The sequence below is a fragment of the Pyrus communis genome, chromosome 11 (genome assembly GCF_041283825.1).
Source record: "Pyrus communis isolate YQ-2024b chromosome 11, ASM4128382v1, whole genome shotgun sequence".
Taxonomy (NCBI): Eukaryota; Viridiplantae; Streptophyta; class Magnoliopsida; order Rosales; family Rosaceae; genus Pyrus; species Pyrus communis.
In genome coordinates this window covers 5,468,635-5,490,000 of record NC_142575.1, presented here as the reverse complement: position 1 = coordinate 5,490,000, position 21,366 = coordinate 5,468,635, and the positions used below count along the sequence as shown (strand labels likewise).

At 39.1% G+C, this 21,366-nt stretch overlaps 2 protein-coding genes and 1 long non-coding RNA gene across 9 annotated transcripts; 2 read left to right on the top strand and 1 right to left on the bottom strand.

The window, feature by feature from the left end:
* Positions 1-213: 213 nt before the first annotated feature.
* LOC137743536 (uncharacterized) lies at positions 214-5,459 on the top strand. Of its 6 annotated transcripts, XM_088679263.1 has the most exons (8): positions 214-481; positions 590-705; positions 880-1,013; positions 1,185-1,235; positions 3,373-3,448; positions 3,589-4,217; positions 4,312-5,103; positions 5,210-5,459. In XM_088679263.1, the coding sequence occupies exons 6-8, from the start codon at positions 3,615-3,617 to the stop codon at positions 5,294-5,296; spliced, it is 1,482 nt and encodes a 493-aa protein (XP_088535389.1). In that variant the 5' UTR covers positions 214-481; positions 590-705; positions 880-1,013; positions 1,185-1,235; positions 3,373-3,448; positions 3,589-3,614; the 3' UTR covers positions 5,297-5,459. The 6 variants fall into 6 exon arrangements, with proteins under 6 accessions (XP_088535389.1, XP_088535388.1, XP_088535390.1 ...); XM_088679262.1 differs by lacking the exon at positions 1,185-1,235; XM_088679266.1 differs by lacking the exons at positions 214-481; positions 590-705; positions 1,185-1,235 and adding exons at positions 1,671-1,891; positions 2,150-2,245 and having other exon boundaries at positions 882-1,013.
* Positions 5,460-6,836: 1,377 nt separating this feature from the next.
* LOC148692744 (uncharacterized) lies at positions 6,837-8,343 on the bottom strand. Its single transcript, XR_015953132.1, has 2 exons — positions 8,202-8,343; positions 6,837-8,098 (listed from the first exon to the last, which is right to left on the bottom strand). It is a non-coding gene; the product is annotated as an uncharacterized LOC148692744 (long non-coding RNA).
* Positions 8,344-10,732: 2,389 nt separating this feature from the next.
* Positions 10,733-18,329, top strand: LOC148692743 (uncharacterized). Of its 2 annotated transcripts, none has more exons than XM_088679269.1 (5): positions 10,733-10,869; positions 16,199-16,274; positions 16,484-17,116; positions 17,205-17,960; positions 18,068-18,329. In XM_088679269.1, exons 3-5 carry the CDS (start codon positions 16,505-16,507, stop codon positions 18,170-18,172), a joined length of 1,473 nt encoding a protein of 490 aa, XP_088535395.1. In that variant the 5' UTR covers positions 10,733-10,869; positions 16,199-16,274; positions 16,484-16,504; the 3' UTR covers positions 18,173-18,329. The 2 variants fall into 2 exon arrangements, with proteins under 2 accessions (XP_088535395.1, XP_088535394.1); XM_088679268.1 differs by having other exon boundaries at positions 16,479-17,116.
* Positions 18,330-21,366: the final 3,037 nt, after the last annotated feature.

Here is a 21,366-nt window from a genome sequence, read left to right as displayed (position 1 = left end):
TTTAACTGACACAAAAAAGGAAAAAAAAAAAAAAAAAAAAAACACACACACACACGCACACACACAAATGTGCTGGGAGCTGGAGCAGAATTCGTGACCTGTGGGAAACTTGACAGACGGGCGCTGAGCATCTCACACGCCACACGTGCAAACCATTCCGACGGAAACCCTGGAAAAAAAGTTATATAAAGGCACTTAGCAACTCGTTTCTCCAACTTTTCAAATTCTAGCCGTTTGAGAGCCCTCCCTCTTTCAAGAGTCTTCACCGCGAGCCCAGAGCCTCACCTCCCTCATTTCTCTCTCCCTTCTTCCAAGCAAACCCTAAAACCGCAGCTCCTCTCTCCACATTTTCTCAAACCCTAACCTCCGTTTCTGCAAACCAAACCTTAATCTTCCATCCTCAACCCATAAGACCTCGCACCCATGGATTTACTGCAACACCACAAGGGTAGGAGCACCGATCTTGGTGCCGATCTCAGAGGTAAACTTCTCACCCTCCCTTACCGATTCATTCACTCAGGTTCACCGATTGAAATATACCATACAAGAAAAGCTTCAACTCCTTATGATTGTGTTGTTTCTTTTGCAGGGACCTGAGATCTGTAAAAAAAACGACGATGGAAGCACTGGTACATCCCCAAATCGCATTTCAAGGAAAAAAAAACCACCACGTAGTTGTCTCCCTTCTAGATCCGTCATTTAAAGGTATAACCCACCGAGCTCTCCTTTTTCGTTCTTGTTCAGTAAGATCAGCAGTTCGAAAATCCATATAAAAATTCATGCACGTTCATTACACTGGAAATCGCAGATCCATAATTTTTTAGAGGTATAAAACCTGAGTTTGATCTGTGTCTCTGTCTTTGACTATGTTATCTATAGAGCCCTAAAGACCCCAATTGAATTCTTGAATGAATTGAATCTGTGAAGTTTGCAAGCCCATGGTATGTTCTGATCCAGCAGGCATCAAGGGCAAATGGACCTGAGTTGCGAGGATTAGATCTACTACATGGAAGGTATAGATTTTCACCGTCCTTCACTGTAAATAACTCATCTGCACATGTATGAATCTGCTGGTGAAATACTCTTGGACCCAACTGGATTAAGCAATGTGGACCCTTGTGCAGTCGGACCCTGAACTTTAGAAAATGTATTAGGAATTTTGAAATGGTATGTGATTAATTCAGGGGGTGGGAGTGAGAGGGTCTGAGTGCAGAAGCTTCATCAGAAATGCCATGGTACGATCTCTGAAAAACCCGCTTGGTAACTGCTATCTGCTGTGACTGCTTAGAAACATGCTTAGGGTTATATCTGCTAGATAAGCATGAATAGGGATGGCCTCAGAAACCTAGTCATGCAATGATAGGTTAGGACCCCATATCTGCTAGTCTGCTTTGAATTTCCGCCTTTAATTTCTGCCATATGGTACTAGTACAACTGCGGTGGTTGATGTCAATGTAGAATTGCTGCTGGATGCAGGATCCAGCCCTATATTATCCGTCCAGGCGGTCTTGTTTGCCTTGCATGTTTTGAAATCAAGATTTATTTTCTGCAAGCAAATATGTATGTTAAAAATTGTAATACAAAGATTTGAAATCTTCAAGTAAAATATGGAAGAGAAATAAATAACAAAAATGTTTTTGGATTTTTCAAAAATTATCACTCTTTTTCAGCTTAAGATTTCGATCCAGTCCCAGCCAACCAGGATACAGCCAAACAGACACTGACAAACGGAACTAGGGTGTCCAATCTAACCAAGTGGGCCAATCAAATCGGAGGTCGAATCGAACCAGGGTCTCGGCGAGCATCTTAGTAGGTCTAGTCCTTTCTTAAGTTTCAAACGCTTAGGTATTGATTGGGACGGTGCCTAGCCGTCATGAACTTTCTAATGCAGGTTTCTTCCTTTTCTTCTCTAATCGTATTTCTCGTAATTCAGTAGACCTTATTAGTTGCAGTCACAGTTAGCTATCAAATACATCAATCTCTCTTATAAAAGACTAATTAGAGGCCTATACAACCAATCTAAACAAAACTGATCAAACTCATCTGGTTGCCTTTATGCATCCTTTGGAGATTATATTCTATTAACACCTGATTAGCTGGTGGTTAAAGTCATAATGCTATTCATAATTTCAGAGCTTTGAATCTGCAGGTACGATGAAACCGTAAATTTCTTCCTAGCTAAGTAATGAATACTTCTTTTTCAAAAGCTAAAGATGGCGGCCCTTTATATGCACCCCCACTCAAAGTGATCCTCTCTTCTTTTCAAAAGCTAAAGCTTGGTTATGTTAATGCACCGCTTCTTCTGTTTCTATAAAATGATTGTACGGATTGCATTATTCATTGTTTGATCGATCTCATCAGTTTGTTTTTTAATTAGAAGGTCACTGTGATGCATCCTTCTGTAAGTTCGTCACTGAACTGCCCTTTTTAGAATTGAGCATCAGTGATGCGATCAATCTCACGGTAATGAAAACGCGACGACTTTTTGCATTTTCATCACCGAGTGTGAGATCAATTGATCAGTGATTGTATAGAAGCTGAGTCCTTGTTTCATTCTACACAGGTTTTTCAATAGTAGAAGCCACAGACTTTCTCGTCCACACTAATTAGAGGCGCATTCAGTGAAAATATACAATGATACCAAGTAATTTTTGCTGGTACCGTCACATTGCCATGTTTTGTTACGAATTCACTCATGTTATAACACATTGGTTAGTAACATAAAATAGTAGTCGTGAGGAAGTGAAGGTAAAAGAGTCACATCGGTGAAAGAAAAAACCTTACAATGACAAGTTGGGCTACTCCTTATATCGCCAATTAGTTTTACAAAACCTCAGCTTTGTTCACGATATCAGAGCAAGTTGGCTTGCATGTGAAACCCAACGGTCACACGACACGTGCCCTATGTCACCTAATTCGAACAACCTCAACTTTCTTCACTTGTGTCACCATAAAACTTCTGTACAAGTTATAGTATCGATATCTTCTTTTAGAGATGCTATTTAACACCTCATTAGCTTTTCAAAAGCAAAAGCCAAAATGCCCCCTTGCAACCGTCTCCCACTTATGTATGACTTTTAGCTGAGCCTGTTTTATAAGTCTTCGTCTTCTCATTACCTTCACCCATTACTTCAGCTTCGCAGTTTTACACAAAAAAGGTAAAGATATTTGATTTCCATATTTTTTTAATTTTATTTGTACTTGCAATGTTGATCTGTCTGGACTGGTTCAATCTGCTTGATATGTATTATGTTAATACTGACCTGAAACTTAATTGTTAATTGATATACTGTCTCTGCCATAACTGCTTCTAGAGATCGTATTATTTTTGTTATACGTTCCATCTCATCACTCATAGTATTTCACCTTCAGCTGATGCTTGCTCTCTAGTCTTTGTGTTTTCATCACCTTCATCCATTACTACGACTCAGAAGATTTATACGAAAAGGTTCGATCTTCAAATTCCATGTTTTTTTGTTTAATGTACTCGTAATGTTAACCTGTTTGGCCCAATATGAGTAATCTGCTTGATTTAGTTATTTTGGATTTTATGAGTTATGTTTTTCTGATGGGTTTGTGAATTTCAAGGCTGAAATTATTTTCTGCCGCAATCCATGGCTAACACATCGGCGGACACCATTAGCTTGAAAGCCTTGGTGGACAAGGAGCGCAACCAAATTATGTTCATAGAGTCAGAAAATGATTTTATTGATGTTGTCTTGAGTTTCTTGACAATCCCCATGGGAACAATTGTCAGGCTGGCACCTAAGCAATCAGTACCTTTAGAAATAGGTTGTATGAAAAATTTGTACGCAAGTGTTGAGAATATGGATGTAAAGCATTTCTGGTCTAAAGCATGTAGAGACATGTTGTTATGTCCCCCGAATGGGGCCGAAGTCCATTGCAAGAACCTCAAACTGAAGATTGACAGTGGTCATCCCACACAGTACTTTATCTGCGAAAGAAGTGAATGTATAACTTATAGCAGCGGTGTTCTCAGATGTGATTGTTGTGGAGGAACGATGAATAGAGAGACAGAACTTTCAGCGTCTGAAGATAGAGGCATCTTTGTGAAAGGACCAGCCAGACTTATAATTAGTGATGATTTACAATTGATGCCTCCTTTTACTGCGGAAAGTCTTTCTATATTTTCAGAGCTTGGAGTCATGAATGGTAATACTACTGAGGAGGTGACTTTCAATGTCGGATCTGATGAGGTAACTGAAGTATCGACATGCGCCTTTGTTTTTATTTTTAACAACTATATCGATCAGTGGGTTTTCTAATCTGTCTTGTGTCTTCTGCTTTTAGGTTTTGAAATTGCTTGTGTGCTCATTAGTATCAAAGACACCGCTGACAGAAACTCTGCTGAAGAATAAACGAATACGGAAATTGAGCAATGAAAATCAAGTAACAGATTTTGAACCTGAAATTGTAGAAGGCACAACAAATACAAACGGAAACATTTCTGTCAAGCTTATAGTGAGCAAATCCAAGAAGATGGTTTGTTATGCAGAAGTCGGGGAGGATTTTGTGAATTTGCTCCTCGGTTTCCTAACTATTCCACTGGGTTTCATTGTAAACAAAATGCGTGATTGCTCATTAAAAGGATGCATTAGTCAGTTGTTCAAGAGTGTCCAAGATCTTGACAATCGCTACATGAAGTCAAACTACCACAAAGAAATACTACTCAGTCCCAAGCTTGCCCCCGGTGTTTGCCATGACAACCAACTCTTAGAAACTGAGGAGGCCACATTTTATTATGCAAGTAACCGTGGCATGCTGTCTACTGATAAAACTCTTCTCAAAACTCTTCTCGCTTCTCCTATTTCAGGTGGGTTTTCGTCTTTCGGAGCAAATACTTTCACAACAAGTGCTGTTGAAAGTTCAATCAAGTCAATGAAAGTCATGGGTCCCAAATCCTACCAAGATCAAGAAAAAGGAGTTCGAGGCCAAGGATTTTTAGAACCGGCGATGTTCACAGTAACTGACGATTTGATCATAAGACCTATATCTCTAATCTTTGGCCTGTCTCTCCTGAATGAATTGAAGGTGCCTTTGACTGACATTGAAGTGAAAATCGTGCATGTGGGGAAAGAGGAGGTATCAATTATAAATTATAATTGTCAATGAAATCTTTACGCGATTTATTTTCAGACAATATATTCTTTAAGTTGTTGATGGCTCTTGTTTATGTTTCTTCTTACAGGCTTTGCGTCTTTTGGTGGCTTCTCTTGCTTGTGACTCTGCGCTAACCAACGTCTTCATTAGGGAGCCAAAGCAAGAACAACGTTGAAAGTCTGATTATAAATATATTACAAACTGGAACTCTAATTTGTATTTTTGTGTGAGAATACTTGTTCACACTCTTGTTTGTACGTATTTGCTATGTGATCTGCATAGAGTGTTGTCAGCATACTAATATAAGGTCTGGGGTTGAGAACTTGTTTGCAATTCAACGTAAGTGTGTGGGTTTTGCCAGCCGAAGATAATCTAGCCTGTCACGAAAATTTTCCAAAAAACTTTTCCTGGAAAATGTGTACAACCATGATGTAATGGGAAATTTTTTTAGGAAAACTAATGAAAAAGATTTGAAAACTTTGAGTTTTAACAATAAGGACAAAATAAAAGATAAAGTGAATAGTACCAAAATTGATTTTTTAGTATAAAAATATGGTTTTTCCGTTAAAGTGAACAATACCGCGGCTTTTTCGTTAAAACTCCCAAATTTTTTTCCATGATACGATGTGATACATGCGGAATTCAACTCGTATTAGGAAGAAATCAATAAGCGTCTTGATAATGGAAACAAATATAGACAGCCAGGATGTAATGGAAAACAATTGATCAACTTCCTTGGAGAAGTCAGATCTTGTTTAGCTTAGAACATCTCTAAAGAAGATGTCAAAATTCTAAGTGGAATGCCACTGTGCATATTTGACATCAATGTCAAATTTATTTTTAATTTATTTAAATAGTTGGTCCCTTATTCCACTAACATTTCAACCAATAAAAAATTTGTTTCAACATTTTTTAATAATTACAATCATTTAAAGCTCTATTTTAATAATAAAATAACATTTGACAATTTCGGTTGGACAAGTACAAAATTTGACATAAAGCTTCAAATTACCACATTAGCCATCAATTGTAATTTGACTCTTATAATTTGACATTTCCTTTGGAAATAGTCTTAACCATTGGAATTCGGTTACATACAACATTATTCCATGGTGGAGTCTTAACGAAATTTTTTGTCAGCGCCTATAGCTTGTGCACTGAGAACGCAGACCGGCACTTCACATGTGTCATAATACAAATTAAGGGACATTTGAAAATAAAAAACTTCGCTCCCGACTTATAATCTGACACGTAGTGTATTAACCCGTGTTTCGAGTACATGGAAAAATCTCTCTATTTTGTGCTCAAAGAGTTAAGCACAAGCGAAATGCTAAAGAGACTATCTATGAACTCTTCGTCATCTCATGTTTTATTACACAATTTCCGTACCAACATTATAAAATATTATGCAACCTTGTCAGATGACTTTCCCAATTCATGTTAACACAATTTTTGTAATCGTACCCTATCAGTTAAATATTAATAAAAAAAATGAAACTCTAGGATCATGAAAATATATAAACAATAACTCAGATCTGAAAATATATAAACTCAAATCCAAAAGAAACACACAAATTCGAATATGATGCGGTTTGAAAAGAATCTGGATCATCTTTGTGAGAATCCCAGAAATCCGTAAATCGTGTACGTTTGTCGTACATTGTGCGATCAAAACTCATTTTAAATTTTTTTTATTTAAAATTGAACACAAACAGTACCGGACAAAATTCTGATTATGAACGAACACGATTTACACGGATTCTGACAAAGAGGATCATGTTGGTTTTGAAAAAACCCATATCTGATGCACTTACAATCTCTTCTAACCAATTCCTCATACACTTCTACCCTCTTAAATTCCAATGAAAAAGTTCAAAACTCTCCAATATAAACTCACCACCTTCGAATAATTCACATAAAAACGGGGGAACTTTGGAAAAATAGCCCAAATTTGGATCATGTATAGAATTTTAACCAATTAATATAATTATTTATAATTCTAACCAAAGCTTGACATGAAAATACTACAATACCCTTTGTTAACTAACATAATTACAATGCCCTTCATCAGCCCTCTTCTGTGAGAATTACTTTCAATTTTTTCTCTAAGCACTACTATGCTCACCCAGCGTACACAACCACCACCACCACAATTTGTAAAACCTGTAATCCGCCCTTTCTGAGCTATAAGTGGAATAAAATGGTGAAGACCCACAAACTTAACGAGACTTGTCAAAAGAACTGAACCCCTCACATGCACTGAGACAAGCGTCAAGCCGGATAGATGGCACACGGTATAGCATTATTTATTATTACACTGCAGCTCAATCCACTACACTACCTCCTCAGAAGCTCCTTTGAAGTCCAGATGTTGTGTACTCCAGACTCCAGTGCTCACCAGATAGCTTTTTCCTTTCCAAAAAACCAGAAGAAACCTATCTCTGTTTTTTTCGAGATTTTCCTTCTATGTGAAACCTCATAATTAAACCGGCTTTTCTTCTTCGTTATTGATTTGGATGGTGATAGTGGTTTTATTGGGTATAGTCGTATAGATGGCGGTGGGGTGGCGTCGATCGGGTTTCGTTGATTGGTGAGTGGGATGACAGTGGTGGTGGTGGGTCTAACAGTGGCGGCAATGCACCTGATGGTTCAGGCTCTGACGGTGGTGGTGGTATTCTCAGTGACTATTCGCCACAGTAGTTGCTAGCTTTAGCAACTTTTAGTTAACAAGGGTGTTTAAGTACTTTTATGTCAAAATATGGTTAGAATTATAAAAGAAAGCATAATAATTGGCTAAAATTCAATTCATGGTTCTAATTTTGGCTAGTTTTCCCAATATCCCTAAAAAACACACACAGAAATCAAGCCCAGCGCTTAAGAAATCGAAAGAGGGCTGCAATTACGGTTCGGGTTTATAGGGTTCTTACCCAAATCCAACAATTTGAACCACTTTCGTACAGCCCAGCTCGAACTCAATCTTCCAAACACAACCACGAAACAAGTCTTCAGCATGCAAGTTTAAATCGAATTAAGATCTTGAACCTCAAATATAAAAGATAAAATCGAAGAAACCCACTTACATAGACAGGAAGCTCACGATGAGAGGATCACTTTTGCTATTGGGTAACGGAGAGTCTCGGTTTGGTCGTTCTAGAGAGAGAGAGACAGACAGACGCTTGTTTGGTTTTGAGTCTTTGTGTATTCATTACCCTCGTCCTTACTTTGACGACCTCGCCAGTGTACCGAAAGATAAGAGATTTTTCAGTGTGATTGGTACACGAGGTGGTATATCACGTGTCACTATACAAATGGTAATATATGTGTGCTAAAAAATTAATAACTTAAAAAAATAAAAATTTTCACTAATTCTATTAAAGCACGTTGTGCACCATTTGTGTTCTCGTCTAATTAAAAATTTCTCCCGAAAAAGACACTTTGAATTCCTACTTTTTGTTCTAATGTAATTTGGAATTTGTGCTGTTTCACTATATTTTATGCCTACTCTTTTTATTTTATCCAAAGTAATGGAATTTTAGAATTTCTATAAAAAAAATTATTTAATGAGATAAAATTTAGTTGTTATTGTTGTTACTATCTTCGTGTTTTACATATATTTCATAACACATATCAGTAGTAATTCAAATCTTTTGATAAAAATATTGGTTGCTCATTTTGGATTTGAATCACATTAATTTGTAGCCATCCCCTATTACTCCTTTGGACTATGAAAGGATAAAACAGGATGCATGAACAATTTGTATTCAAGTGTGAAGGAAATTGACGCACGTGAGTTGCGGTCAGATGCATGTAGAGAAATGTTGTTGCTTCCCCACAACGCGGCTGGATCTCATTGCAAGAACCTTGTACTGCAAATTGATCACAATGCCAAGCCAACACAGTACTTTGTATGCTCTTTTTGTTGCCTGAACACGGCCACAAGAAAGTTCTTCAGTCATTACCCAGGTATCACTTGTCCAGTGTCCACAAATTTCATGCGTCGTGAGATTACATTTCCCGTGGATGTTGTGAGCGCCTTTGTAACGGAGTCAGCCAAGCTTCTGACTACCGATGAATTACAACTGATCTCCCCCCTTAGTGAATCAATCGTTTCTTTATGTACCAATCTTGGAGTCACCATGGGAATATTACCGAGGAGTTGAATTTGAATACTAGAGTTGTTGAGTTGAATTTGCGAGTGTGTGTGCAAGTTTGAATATACTAGTTTCGTTTTAATACCGTTAATTGGGAATGGACAACAATTGATCAACTAATTCCTTGGAGAAGTCAGATCTTGTTTAAGCTTTTGGGGATATTACTCATTGGTTTAATTTCTAGAAGAGGTTGAACTTTCTTTATATTGTCTACAGATTTAATGGACATTTGTTCGTCATTAACTTTCTAATGCAAGTTTCTTCCTTTTCTTCTCTGATTGTATTTTTGGTAATTCAATAGACCGTATCAGTTGTAATCACAGTTAGCCATCAAATGCATCACTCTCTCTTATAAAAGACTAATTAGAGGCCTATGTATCCAAATTAAACAAAATTGACCAAACTCATTAGGTTGCCTTTTATGTATCCTTTGGAGATTATATTCTATTAACACCTGATTAGCTGGAGGTTAAACTCATAATGCTATACATAATTTCAGAGCTTCGAATCTGTAGGTACGATGAAACCGTAAATTTCTTCCTAGGTAAGTAAAGTAATGAATACTTCTTTTCAAAAGCTAAAGATGGCGGCCCTTTATATGCACCCCCACTCAAACTGAACCTCACTTCTTTTTTAAAGCTAAAGCTTGGTTATCTTAATGCATGACGGTGACACTTCTTCTGTTTATATAAACTGATCGTACGGATTGTATTATTCATTGTTTGATCGATCTCATCAGGTTGTTGTTTAATAAGGTCACCGTGATGCACCTTTCTGTAAGTTCGTCATCGAGATAATACTGCCCGTTTTAGAATTGAGCATCAGTGATGCGATCAACCTCACGGTGATGAAAACACGAGGACTTTTTGCATTTTCATCCGTGCGAGTGTGAGATCAATAGATCACTGATTGCGTAGAAGCCGAGTCCTTGTTCTATTCTGCACAGGTTTTTTAACAGTAGCAGCCAAGGACTTTCTGGTCCACACTGATTAGAGGCGTAGTCAGTGAAAATATATAATGATGATGAGTAATTTTCACTGGTAACATCACATTGTCACGTTTTGTTACCAATTCACTCATGTTATAGCACATTGATTGGTAACACAAGATAGAAGTTTGTGAGAATGTGAAGGTAAAAGAGTCTCACATTGGTGAGAAGAGAAACCTTGCAATGGCAGGTTTGGCTACTCTCTATATTGCCAATTGGTTTTATGATAGAACCTCAACTTGTTCGCAGTATTAAAGCAGGTTGGTTCACGTGTGATGCCCAACAGCCACTCGGCACGTGCTCCATGTCACCCAATTCTTACAACCTCAACTTTCTTCACTTGTGTCACCATAAAACTTCCGTACAAGTTTTTGTCTTGGATATCTTCTTTTAGAGATGCTATTAACACCTCATTAGCTTTTCAAAAGCAAAAGCCAAAATGCTGAGCCATAACATATGCACCCCCTTTCCAACCGCCTCCCATTTGCGTATGACTTTAAGCTGAGCCTGTTTTATAAGTCTTCGTCTTCTCATTACCTTCACCCATGAAGCCTTCGTCTTCTCATTACCTTCCCCCATTACTTCAGGTTCGCAGTTTTACACAAAAAGGTAAAGATATTTGAATTCCATGTTTTTAAATTTTAATTGTACTTGCAGTGTTGATCTGTCTGGACTGGTTCAATCTGCTTGATATGTATTCTGTTACTACTGACCTGAAATTTAATTGTTAGTTGTTCTACTGTCTCTGTTAAAGGAAAGAATCAGACAGCACAGTAAGGTTGTACAGCAGCAGACTTGCACATGGTGTCAGATCATGTGCTCTGATGCTTTACAGTATGGGCAGCAAGCACGCCTGTTTCATGTCTGTAGTTTATTGCATGCGTGTGTGTGTGTGAGATGTATATAAAACCATTGCAGCAGTGAATGAAATACATAACAAAATATTAAACTCAAGATGGTATCAGAGCCATCCCTTCCTGGTCCGGAACAAACCGAGAACTGCAGTATGGGCATGACACATCCTTCTTCTATTTCAGAGCACCAATTCCGGTGACTCTTTCATGCTTCCGCCACCACAAACACAATAATCTCCACAGCCATTTTCAGTCTCATTGCCACCCTCAATATTTTCACATTCACCTTCGCCCAAGTAGTTTTCTTGCTCCTTCACCTTCACCTTTCCGTAATCTTTACAGCTCACCCACAAATACCATTGACCACAACATGACAGAACCAGTCAAACCCAAAAACAATAAATCAGATGAGAATCTCATGGAGTTCTCAGACCCATACATCATTCATCACTCAGATCACACTGGACTTGTCCTGGTTTCCAAAACTCTTGATGGAAACAACTACGGGCAATGGAGCCGTGCCATGCGCATGGGTCTCAGCGCAAAGAACAAGATTGGGTTCATTGATGGAACCATCAAGGCTCCCTCATCACTGGACGCAAATTATGCGGCCTGGAAAAGATGCAATGACATGGTTACATTATGGATTGTGAATTCAGTCCACTCAGACATAGCCGGCAGCATCATGTACACCGAAACTGCTGCTGCAGTTTGGAGCGATCTCAGAGACAGATTCTCACAGAGTAGTGACTCGAGGATCTACCAGATTCGACAAGAAATTGTTGAAAATCATCAAGGGCAGCTCTCTGTTTCTGCCTATTACACAAAGATGAAGGCCTTATGGGATGAGTTATCGTCATATCATGATCCATTAGATTGCACTTGCACAGGTTTGAGAGGACTTGCTGAACGGGAAGAGAAAGAAAGAGTTATGCAGTTTCTGATGGGATTGAACGAATCCTATGCAACTGTATGAGGCTCGATTCTGATGATGAGTCCACTACCTGATACACGCAGAGTCCATGGCCTTATTCTTCAACATGAACGGCAGATGGATGTGGCTAGTCGTCGCGATATGGGGACATCCTCGCATGCGATGCACGTCCAGCGAACTTATGCATCATCCTCATCCAATAGCAAGACCTCCAACATATTTTCACGTAAGTCACTCAAATGCACTTACTGTGATGGAGATGGACACTTGGTGGATCGTTGTTATTACATCATTGGATTCCCAGAAGGACACAAATGGCATGGAAAAAATGTGAAGCCCAAGAACAAGAGAGGAGCAGCCAACAATGCCGAGGCTATCACCCCTACCACAACCACCAAGACCAATGCTTCTGATGGTCCTACATTCACTACCGAGCAGTATAATCAAATCATCGCCATGCTTCGTAACGGTAATGGACAGCCACTTGCCAATGCAACAGGTATTTTCTTGCCTAAATGCAATATAGCACAAACAGATACACATTCGAATCTATGTTGGATCGTTGATAGCGGAGCCACTGATCATATTTCTCATTCGCCACCAACACACAACATCATGGATGCTCAGCATGACTATGTTGGCTTACCAAATGGGGGGCAAGCTGAAATCAAAAGGATTGGTTCAATGAAATTGTCACATGAGTTATCTCTTGATAAAGTTTTTTATGTACCAAAGTTCCGCGTCAATTTATTGTCTGTTAGTAAATTGACAAGAGCTTTGCGATGTATAGTGACGTTCTATCCTGATTTTTGTGCTGTGCAGGACATGGATACGAAGAGGATGATTGGCCTGGGCAAGCATTTTGATGGGCTCTACTACCTCACCCCGACACAAAATCCTCACCTTGCCAACCACATTTCCCACACCACAAGTCTATGGCATCGGCGCCTTGGGCACCCATCATCCGCACCTTTACATTCCTTAGCCAAAACCACTGCTGAAATAATGTTTGATTCCAAACACATTTGTGAAGTTTGCCCTTTAGCAAAGCAAACTCGTTTACCTTTTCCTACTAGTGAAATAAAATCTTCCGCACCTTTTGATTTAATTCATTGTGATATTTGGGGTCCTCACAAACATCAAACACACTATGGGGCACGATATTTTCTCACTATTGTGGATGATTTCACTCGTTTTACTTGGGTACATATCATGCATTTCAAATCCGACACACAATCATTACTAAAATCCTTTTTCTCTTGGGTCAAAACCCAATTTCATCATAACATTAAAGCTCTTCGTGCGGATAATGGGAGTGAATTTCTTTCCATGCGTTCTTACCTAGACTCATGTGGAACCTCCTTCCAACATTCTTGTTCTTACACACCACAACAAAATGGGGTAGTCGAACGTAAACATAGGCATCTTTTAAATGTTGGTCGTGCTCTTAGATTTCAAGCCAACTTACCTTTAAAATTTTGGGGGGAAAGTATCCAAACCGCTTGTTATCTCATCAATCGTCTACCTACACCCTTGCTTTCTCATAAGTCTCCATATGAACTTTTGCATCATACACCACCTACTTATTCCCACTTACGAGTTTTTGGGTGCCTTAGTTATGCCACCAACCTCACACCCATCACTAAGTTTGACGCCCGTGCTCGTCGTTGTGTTTTCCTTGGTTACCCACTTGGTCAAAAGGGTTATCAGGTATATGATCTTCTCACCCATAAAATTTTCACCTCCCGTGATGTCATCTTTCATGAACATATATTCCCTTACACCACCTCACCAACCCTTGACCAAAATGACCTGCCTATTACTCCCCTTATCCATCCACCTCACGACATGATCCAAGGCACAAATACCCTTATTCCCACCACCTCCCATCCCACGGTCCACACGCCTATCTCATCATCCCCTCCACCTTTGTCAAATTTCCCCCCTACCAACCTTGAAACTCCCTCCACTTCTCCCTCACCCATTATCTCTGCCACCCACGAATCTTCCCCATCATACTTCAACCTTCCCGCGTTACCTACCACCACCGACAATCACCCCCCATCTGACCCCGTCTCTCCTCGCCTCTCCCTTCCAGTGTCTCTCCAACCACCTCCACCCCGTCACTCTACTCGCCCCACCAAACCACCGGCTCACTTCAAAGATTATGTGGCTCATCATTCCACCTTGCTCACACCAACCGAGTCCCTCTCGCGGTCCATGTCCAGCACGTGCTATCCGCTACATCGGTATGTTTCCTATTCTTGCTTATCTCCTGGGTATCAACGGTTTGTTTCTCACATTTCCCACTTGGTGGAGCCTACTACCTATGAACAGGCTTGTCAAAATCCCCACTGGGTTGCAGCCATGCAGGCCGAACTCACAGCTCTAGACGACAACAAAACATGGAGTCTCGTTCCTCTTCCGTCCGGCCACCGGCCTATCGGATGCAAATGGGTTTTCAAACTCAAGTACCACTCCGACAGCACTCTTGATCGCTACAAAGCGCGTCTCGTTGCCCAAGGCTTCACCCAACGTGAAGGTATCGACTACAAGGAAACTTTTTCCCCGGTTGCCAAACTCATCACAGTGCGTTGCTTACTGACCATCGCTGCTGTCCGGCATTGGCCATTACATCAAATGGACGTCCAAAACGCCTTCCTTCATGGCGAACTTCAGGAGGAAGTATACATGTTGCCTCCTCCGGGGTATCGTCGACAGGGGGAGAACATTGTGTGTCGACTCCACAAATCTTTATATGGTCTTAAACAGGCGTCCAGAAGTTGGTTTCGAGAATTTTCTTCGGCTATCAGTGACATCGGTTTCTGCCAATCTAAGGCAGATTACTCTCTGTTCACCCAAGTCAAGGGTACTTCACTCACTATTGTATTGTTGTATGTTGATGATATGGTGATTACAGGCAACGACGAGACAGAAATCAAGAACCTAAAGACTTTCCTTAGCAGTCGATTTCGAATTAAAGACCTTGGACCTCTAAAATATTTCCTTGGAGTCGAGGTTGCACGTTCGAAAGCCGGAGTCACAATTTGTCAACGGAAATATACACTGGACATACTGGAGGAGGCTGGGTTACTTGGTGCTAAACCCATGAAAATTCCAATGGAGGCTGATTTAGTGCTAACACCCACAGGAAGCACTTCACTTCATGAACCTGCGAGGTATAGGCGCTTAATTGGGAAGTTGATTTATTTGACCATCACAAGACCGGAAATAGCATACACTGTCAACACGTTGAGTCAGTTTATGCAAGATCCGCAACGACACCACCTTGATGCAGCATATCGACTCCTTCGATATCTCAAAGGAGCTCCTGGGCAAGGTTTGATGTTTTCTTCCCAAAGTGAATTATCTTTAACTGGTTATTGCGACGCAGATTGGGCTCGTTGTCCCATTTCACGTCGGTCAGTGACTGGTTATTGTATTTTTCTTGGAAAATCACTGGTGTCTTGGAAAAGCAAGAAACAAGTTACAGTAGCTCGTTCATCCGCAGAAGCGGAGTATCGGTCCATGGCTACTGCCACTTGTGAATTAAGTTGGTTGAGGTATTTATTGGAAGATTTACATGTTAACCATCCTCAGCCAGCAAGATTGTTTTGTGACAATCAAGCCGCTTTGCACATAGCCGCAAATCCAGTGTATCACGAACGTACAAAGCATATCGAGATCGATTGCCACACAGTCCGTGAGCGAGTTCAAAAAGGAGAAATCAAAACTTCTTATGTCAAGACGGGGGAGCAAGTCGCAGACTTATTTACTAAGCCATTACGTGCACCCATCTTCCATACACATCTGGGCAAGTTGGGTGTGATTGACATTCACACTCCAACTTGAGGGGGAGTGTTAAAGGAAAGAATCAGACAGCACAGTAAGGTTGTACAGCAGCAGACTTGCACATGGTGTCAGATCATGTGCTCTGATGCTTTACAGTATGGGCAGCAAGCACGCCTGTTTCATGTCTGTAGTTTATTGCATGCGTGTGTGTGTGTGAGATGTATATAAAACCATTGCAGCAGTGAATGAAATACATAACAAAATATTAAACTCAAGAGTCTCTGCCATATCTGCCTCTAGAGATCTTATTATTTTTGTTATACGTTCCATCTCATCACTCATACTATTTCACCTTCAGCTGACCTTTTCTCTCAAGTCTTTGTGTTTTCATCACCTTCATCCATTACTACGACTCAGAAGGTTTATACAAACAGGTTCGATCTTCAAATTCCATGTTTTTTTTGTTAAATGTACTCGTAATGTTGAGCTGTTTGGCCTGATATGAGTAATCTGCTTGATTTAGTTAGGAGTCTAGTTTAATGGTCAAGTATATCCTGTTTTCGTTTTTCATGTTACTTTGTGAATTATGTTTTGGATTTTATGAGTTATGGTTTTCTGATGGGTTTGTGAATTTCAAGGCTAGAATTATTTTCTGCTGCAATCCATGGCTAATACATCGGTGAACACCATTAGCTTGAAAGCCTTGGTGGACAAGGAGCGCAACCAAATTATGTTCATAGAGTCGGGAAATGATTTTATTGATGTTCTATTGAGTTTCTTGACAATCCCCATGGGGACAATTATCGGGCTGGCACCTAATCAATCAGAACCTTTAGAAATAGGTTGTATGAAAAATTTGTATGCAAGTGTTGAGAATATGGATGTAAAGCATTTCCGGTCTAAAGCATGTAGAGACATGTTGTTATGTCCCCCGAATGGGGCCGAAGTTCATTGCAAGAACCTCAAACTGAAGATTGACCGTAGTGTGCCCACACGGTACTATACCTGCTCAAACAGTGAATGTCCTGCATTAAGTTATAGCGATGGTGTTAGATGTGAATGTTGTGGAGGATGGATATATAGAGGGAACGAGAGACAACTTTCAGCGATTCAAGACGGAGACTTCTTTGTCACAGGACTAGCCAGACTTATAATTAGTGATGATTTACAACTGATGCCTCCTTTAACTACAGAAAGCCTTTCAGTATTTTCAGAGCTTGGAGTCATGAATGGTAGTACTACTGAGGAGGTGACTTTCAATGTCGGATCTGATGACGTAACTGAAGTATCGACATGCGCCTTTGTTTTTATTTTTAAACAACTTTATCCATCAGTGGTTTTTATTACCTGTCTTCTGCTTTTAGGTTTTGAAATTGCTTGTGCGCTCATTAGCATCAAAGACACCGCTGACAGAAACTCTGCTAAAGAATAAACCAATACGGAAATTGACCAATGAAAATCAAGTAATAGATTTTGCACCTGAAATTGCAGAAGGCACAACGAATCCAAACGGAAACATTTCTGTCAAGCTTATAGTGAGCAAATCCAAGAAGATGGTTTGCTATGCAGAAGTACGGGAGGATTTTGTGAGTTTACTCCTCAGTTTCCTAACTATTCCACTGGGTTTCATTGTAAACAAAATGCGTGATTGCTCATTAAAAGGATGCATTAGTCAGGTGTTCAAGAGTGTCCAAGATCTTGACAATCACTACATATCGAACTACCACAAAGAAATACTACTCAGTCCCAAGCTTGCCCCCGGTTGTTGCTATGACAACCATCTCTTAGGAATTGAGGAGGCCACATTTTATTATGCAGGTAGCTGTTATGCAGGTAGCTATTTCAGTTACAAGCTGTCTACTGATAAAACTCTTATCGCTTCTAGTATAAGTGCTGCTGAAGGTCCTATCAAGTCAATGAAAGTCATGGGCCCCAAATCCTACCAAGATCAAGATAAAGGAGTTAAAGGCCAAGGATTTTTAGGACCGGCGATGTTCACAGTAACTGATGATTTGATCATAAGACCTATATCTCTAATCCTTGGCCTGTCTCTCCTGAATGAATTGAAGGTGCCTTCGACTGACATTGAAGCGAAAATCGTGCATGTGGGAAAAGAGGAGGTATCAATTATAAATTATAATTGTCGATGAAATCTTTACGCAAATTTATTTCCACAGAATATATTCTTTAAATTGCTGATGACTCTTGTTTATGTTTCTTCTTACAGGCTTTGCGTCTTTTGGTGGCTTCTTTTGTTTGTGACTCTGCGCTAACCAACGTCTTCATTAGGGAGCCAAAGCAGAACAAAGGACCAAGGCAAGAACAAAGTTGAAGGCCTGATTATAAATATGTTACAAACTCGAACTCTAATATGTATTTTTGTGTGAGATTACTTGTTCGCACTCTCGTTTGTACGTATTTGCTATATGATCTGCATAGCGTGTTGCCGGATTACTAATATAAATTCTGGGGTTGAGAATTTGTTTGAATTTCATACTTGCTACGAACGTGATCGATCTGCAATCTACGTAAGTGTGTGGGTTTGCAGAAGACAATCTAGCCTGTCACGAAAATTTTCCAAAAAACTTTTCCTGGAAAATGTGTACAACCATGATGTGATGTGATACATACGGAATTCAACTCGTATTAGGAAGAAATCAATAAGCGTCTTGATAATGGAAACAAAATCTAGACAGCCAGGATGTAATCGACAACAATTGATCAATTATTCTCAGCAATCTTTTTGTCCAACCGAATCTACAATTTTACAGAAATTTATGTGCCAATTTTTAACAATCCCCTCCTAAACAAAATGTACAAGTTAACCCACAATACATATAACTTTATTGCGCACGAACGATGAGCTAAGAACGAACAACTTGACGCCTAATAGATATCAACCAATTGCCCTTTTCGAAGAAGTTCCCTCTTGCTCCATACATGTAATATAACTTACGTGCTCTAAGTTGAAGTTTCACCTCAAAACCAATTGGAATGACGTGAGTGGTCAAGCGGGGTCTGATGGAGTACTCACTTAGCCTAATTTATTTGAGAGATTTTTCAATGTAATCAGAACACGGGGTGGTACATCACATGTCACTATACAAATGGTGAGATATGTGTGTTAAAAAGTTAATAACTTAAAATATAATATCTCTCACCACTTATATAAAAACACGTAGTGTACCACCGTGGTCCCGTCACAATAAAAATTTTCTCCACTTATTTGATGCCAAGCGAATTAAAATTTCGAAGCATTTGATGCGTATGTAAAATGGTTGAGTTAATAGTGTTGCATTTAATCAGCATGGTGTTGCATCATGCATTTAGGTACCGTTTGGTACGTGGGACGGGACGGAACAGAGTGGGACAAGGCGTTCCATCCCAAGTTTGGTGCGCCTAAAACGGGTGGAACGAGCTGTTCCACGGGACGAGTTTTGGGTGAATTTTCGTTCCGCCTCACCCCCCTGGAACGACTCGTTCCACATCTATGGAACACAAAATTATAACCTCTCTGTCTCCTTCTTCTTCCTCTTTGTTTCCATCCAAGGGCATCTTTGCTCCCGCTCCGTTCCGTTCCGTCTTGTCCCATCCCATCCCGTCCCATTCCGTTCCGTCCCGTCCCGTCTGCATACCAAACGATACTTTACAGGTTGCATTTATTTGGTTTTCTTGATGTTTCGTCTTCCAAAACAAGATTTTTTGTGGACTTTCTGACACCTTATGTATTTTTGGCATAATATTTTATATTGTTAGCATGAAAATTAACCTTAAACTGTGTGTTTGAATTTGTGCTGAAGGATTACCTTCATATGTAGTTAAAAAAAATTACAATAACTTCAATCTAGTAGAATCTTATTTGCAAATCAGACTTTTGTTTCAAAACAATAATGAATGTTTAAAAACAAAAAAGAATAATAAAATTAATAAAAGGCATTTAATAATAAATTAAAAAAAAATTGTGAAGCTGTTGTCAATTTTGACAGTGATGGCGAAGGCTCGTAATTCATGTCATATCACATTAGATTTGATTTTTCGGTTGGAAAACATTATTGCTGCATTTTTCAGTTGTTAGTGCTTATTTGAACATTTTGACATCTCTTTTAGAGATGCTTTAATAAATCAATAGGCACAAAAATTAATAAATCAAAAGGCACAAAAATATTTTTTGTGTGTTTGTAAATTAATAAAAAATAATAATACTAACCAGCATATATTTATGGCTTTTTAGCCAAAATGGTCTCTGAGATTATTATGGTTACGCACTTTGGTTCCTGATATTTTAAAATCGATCGAATTGGCTACGAGATTGTCCATTGTCAATTATTTTGGTCCTTCTATGAAAATCCCTGTTAAATTGAGGGTATTTTTGTCAAACCAACCACCTCCTAATTTAACGGAGATTTTTCATGGAATAACCAAGATGATTGACGGTGGACAAATTTCAAGGACCACTCCTATAGATTTTAAATCTCAGAAACCAAAATAATTAAGCTAATATCAAGGATCCTTTTGAGAAAAGAAAGAAAAAAAAAATGGTATATTTATTGATCCTCCATTGTTTGGCGATATGAACATGATGAATAAGGATGAAGAAATATTTTCTTAGTCAGTGCTAGGAATATCAATGCTTGACTGCTGTTATACTATTACTATTAATTAAGGATATTACTCATGGGTTTAATTTCTAATGATTTAATGAACATTTGTTCGTCATTAACTTTCTGTATCTAATTAACGCAGGTTTTTTTCTTTAACTTCTCTACTCGGAGAAATTTTTTAGTGGACCAAAAATTCTAGTTATTTAACAAAAATTCACTTAAACGACTACATGGCAATTTTTTTAAACTTTAAAATTGAAATAGCCAGGTGTTATGGTTCCATTCGCTAGGAGCTCCACGTCACTTCATGTTCCAGGTAATTGGAAAAATTTCTCGTATTTCAGTAGACCTTATCGGTTGTAATCACAGTTAGCTATCAAATGCGTCAACCTCTCTACCTAATTTAACCAAATTGAACTGGTTTGAGCAAACTCATTAGGTTGCCCTTGATGTCTACTTTAGAGATAATGGTAACACCAGATTAGCTGGAGTTAAATTCATAATGCTATACTTAATTTCAGAGCTTCGAACCTGCAGGTACGATGAAACCGTAAATTTCTTCCTAGTTAAGTAATGAACCTGCAGGTGATGAAACTGTAAATTTCTTCCTAGCTAAGTCACAATGCTAAAGATGGTGGCCCTATATATGCACCCCCACTCAAGTGACCCTAACTTCTTTCCAAAAGTTAAAGCTTTGTTATCTAATACATGATGGCGACACTTCTTTTTTTTCTGTTGAAAATAAATTCCACATTGATTTGAGAATGGACCTTGCATGAGTTTATACGTAAGTTGGGTTACTCCCCCTATTCCTAATTGGTTTTATGGTGAAAACTTAACTTTCTTTGTCACTATACAACTTCTGTACAAGTTTTTGTCTTCGATATCTTCTTTAGAGATGCGATTAACACCTCATTAGCTTTTC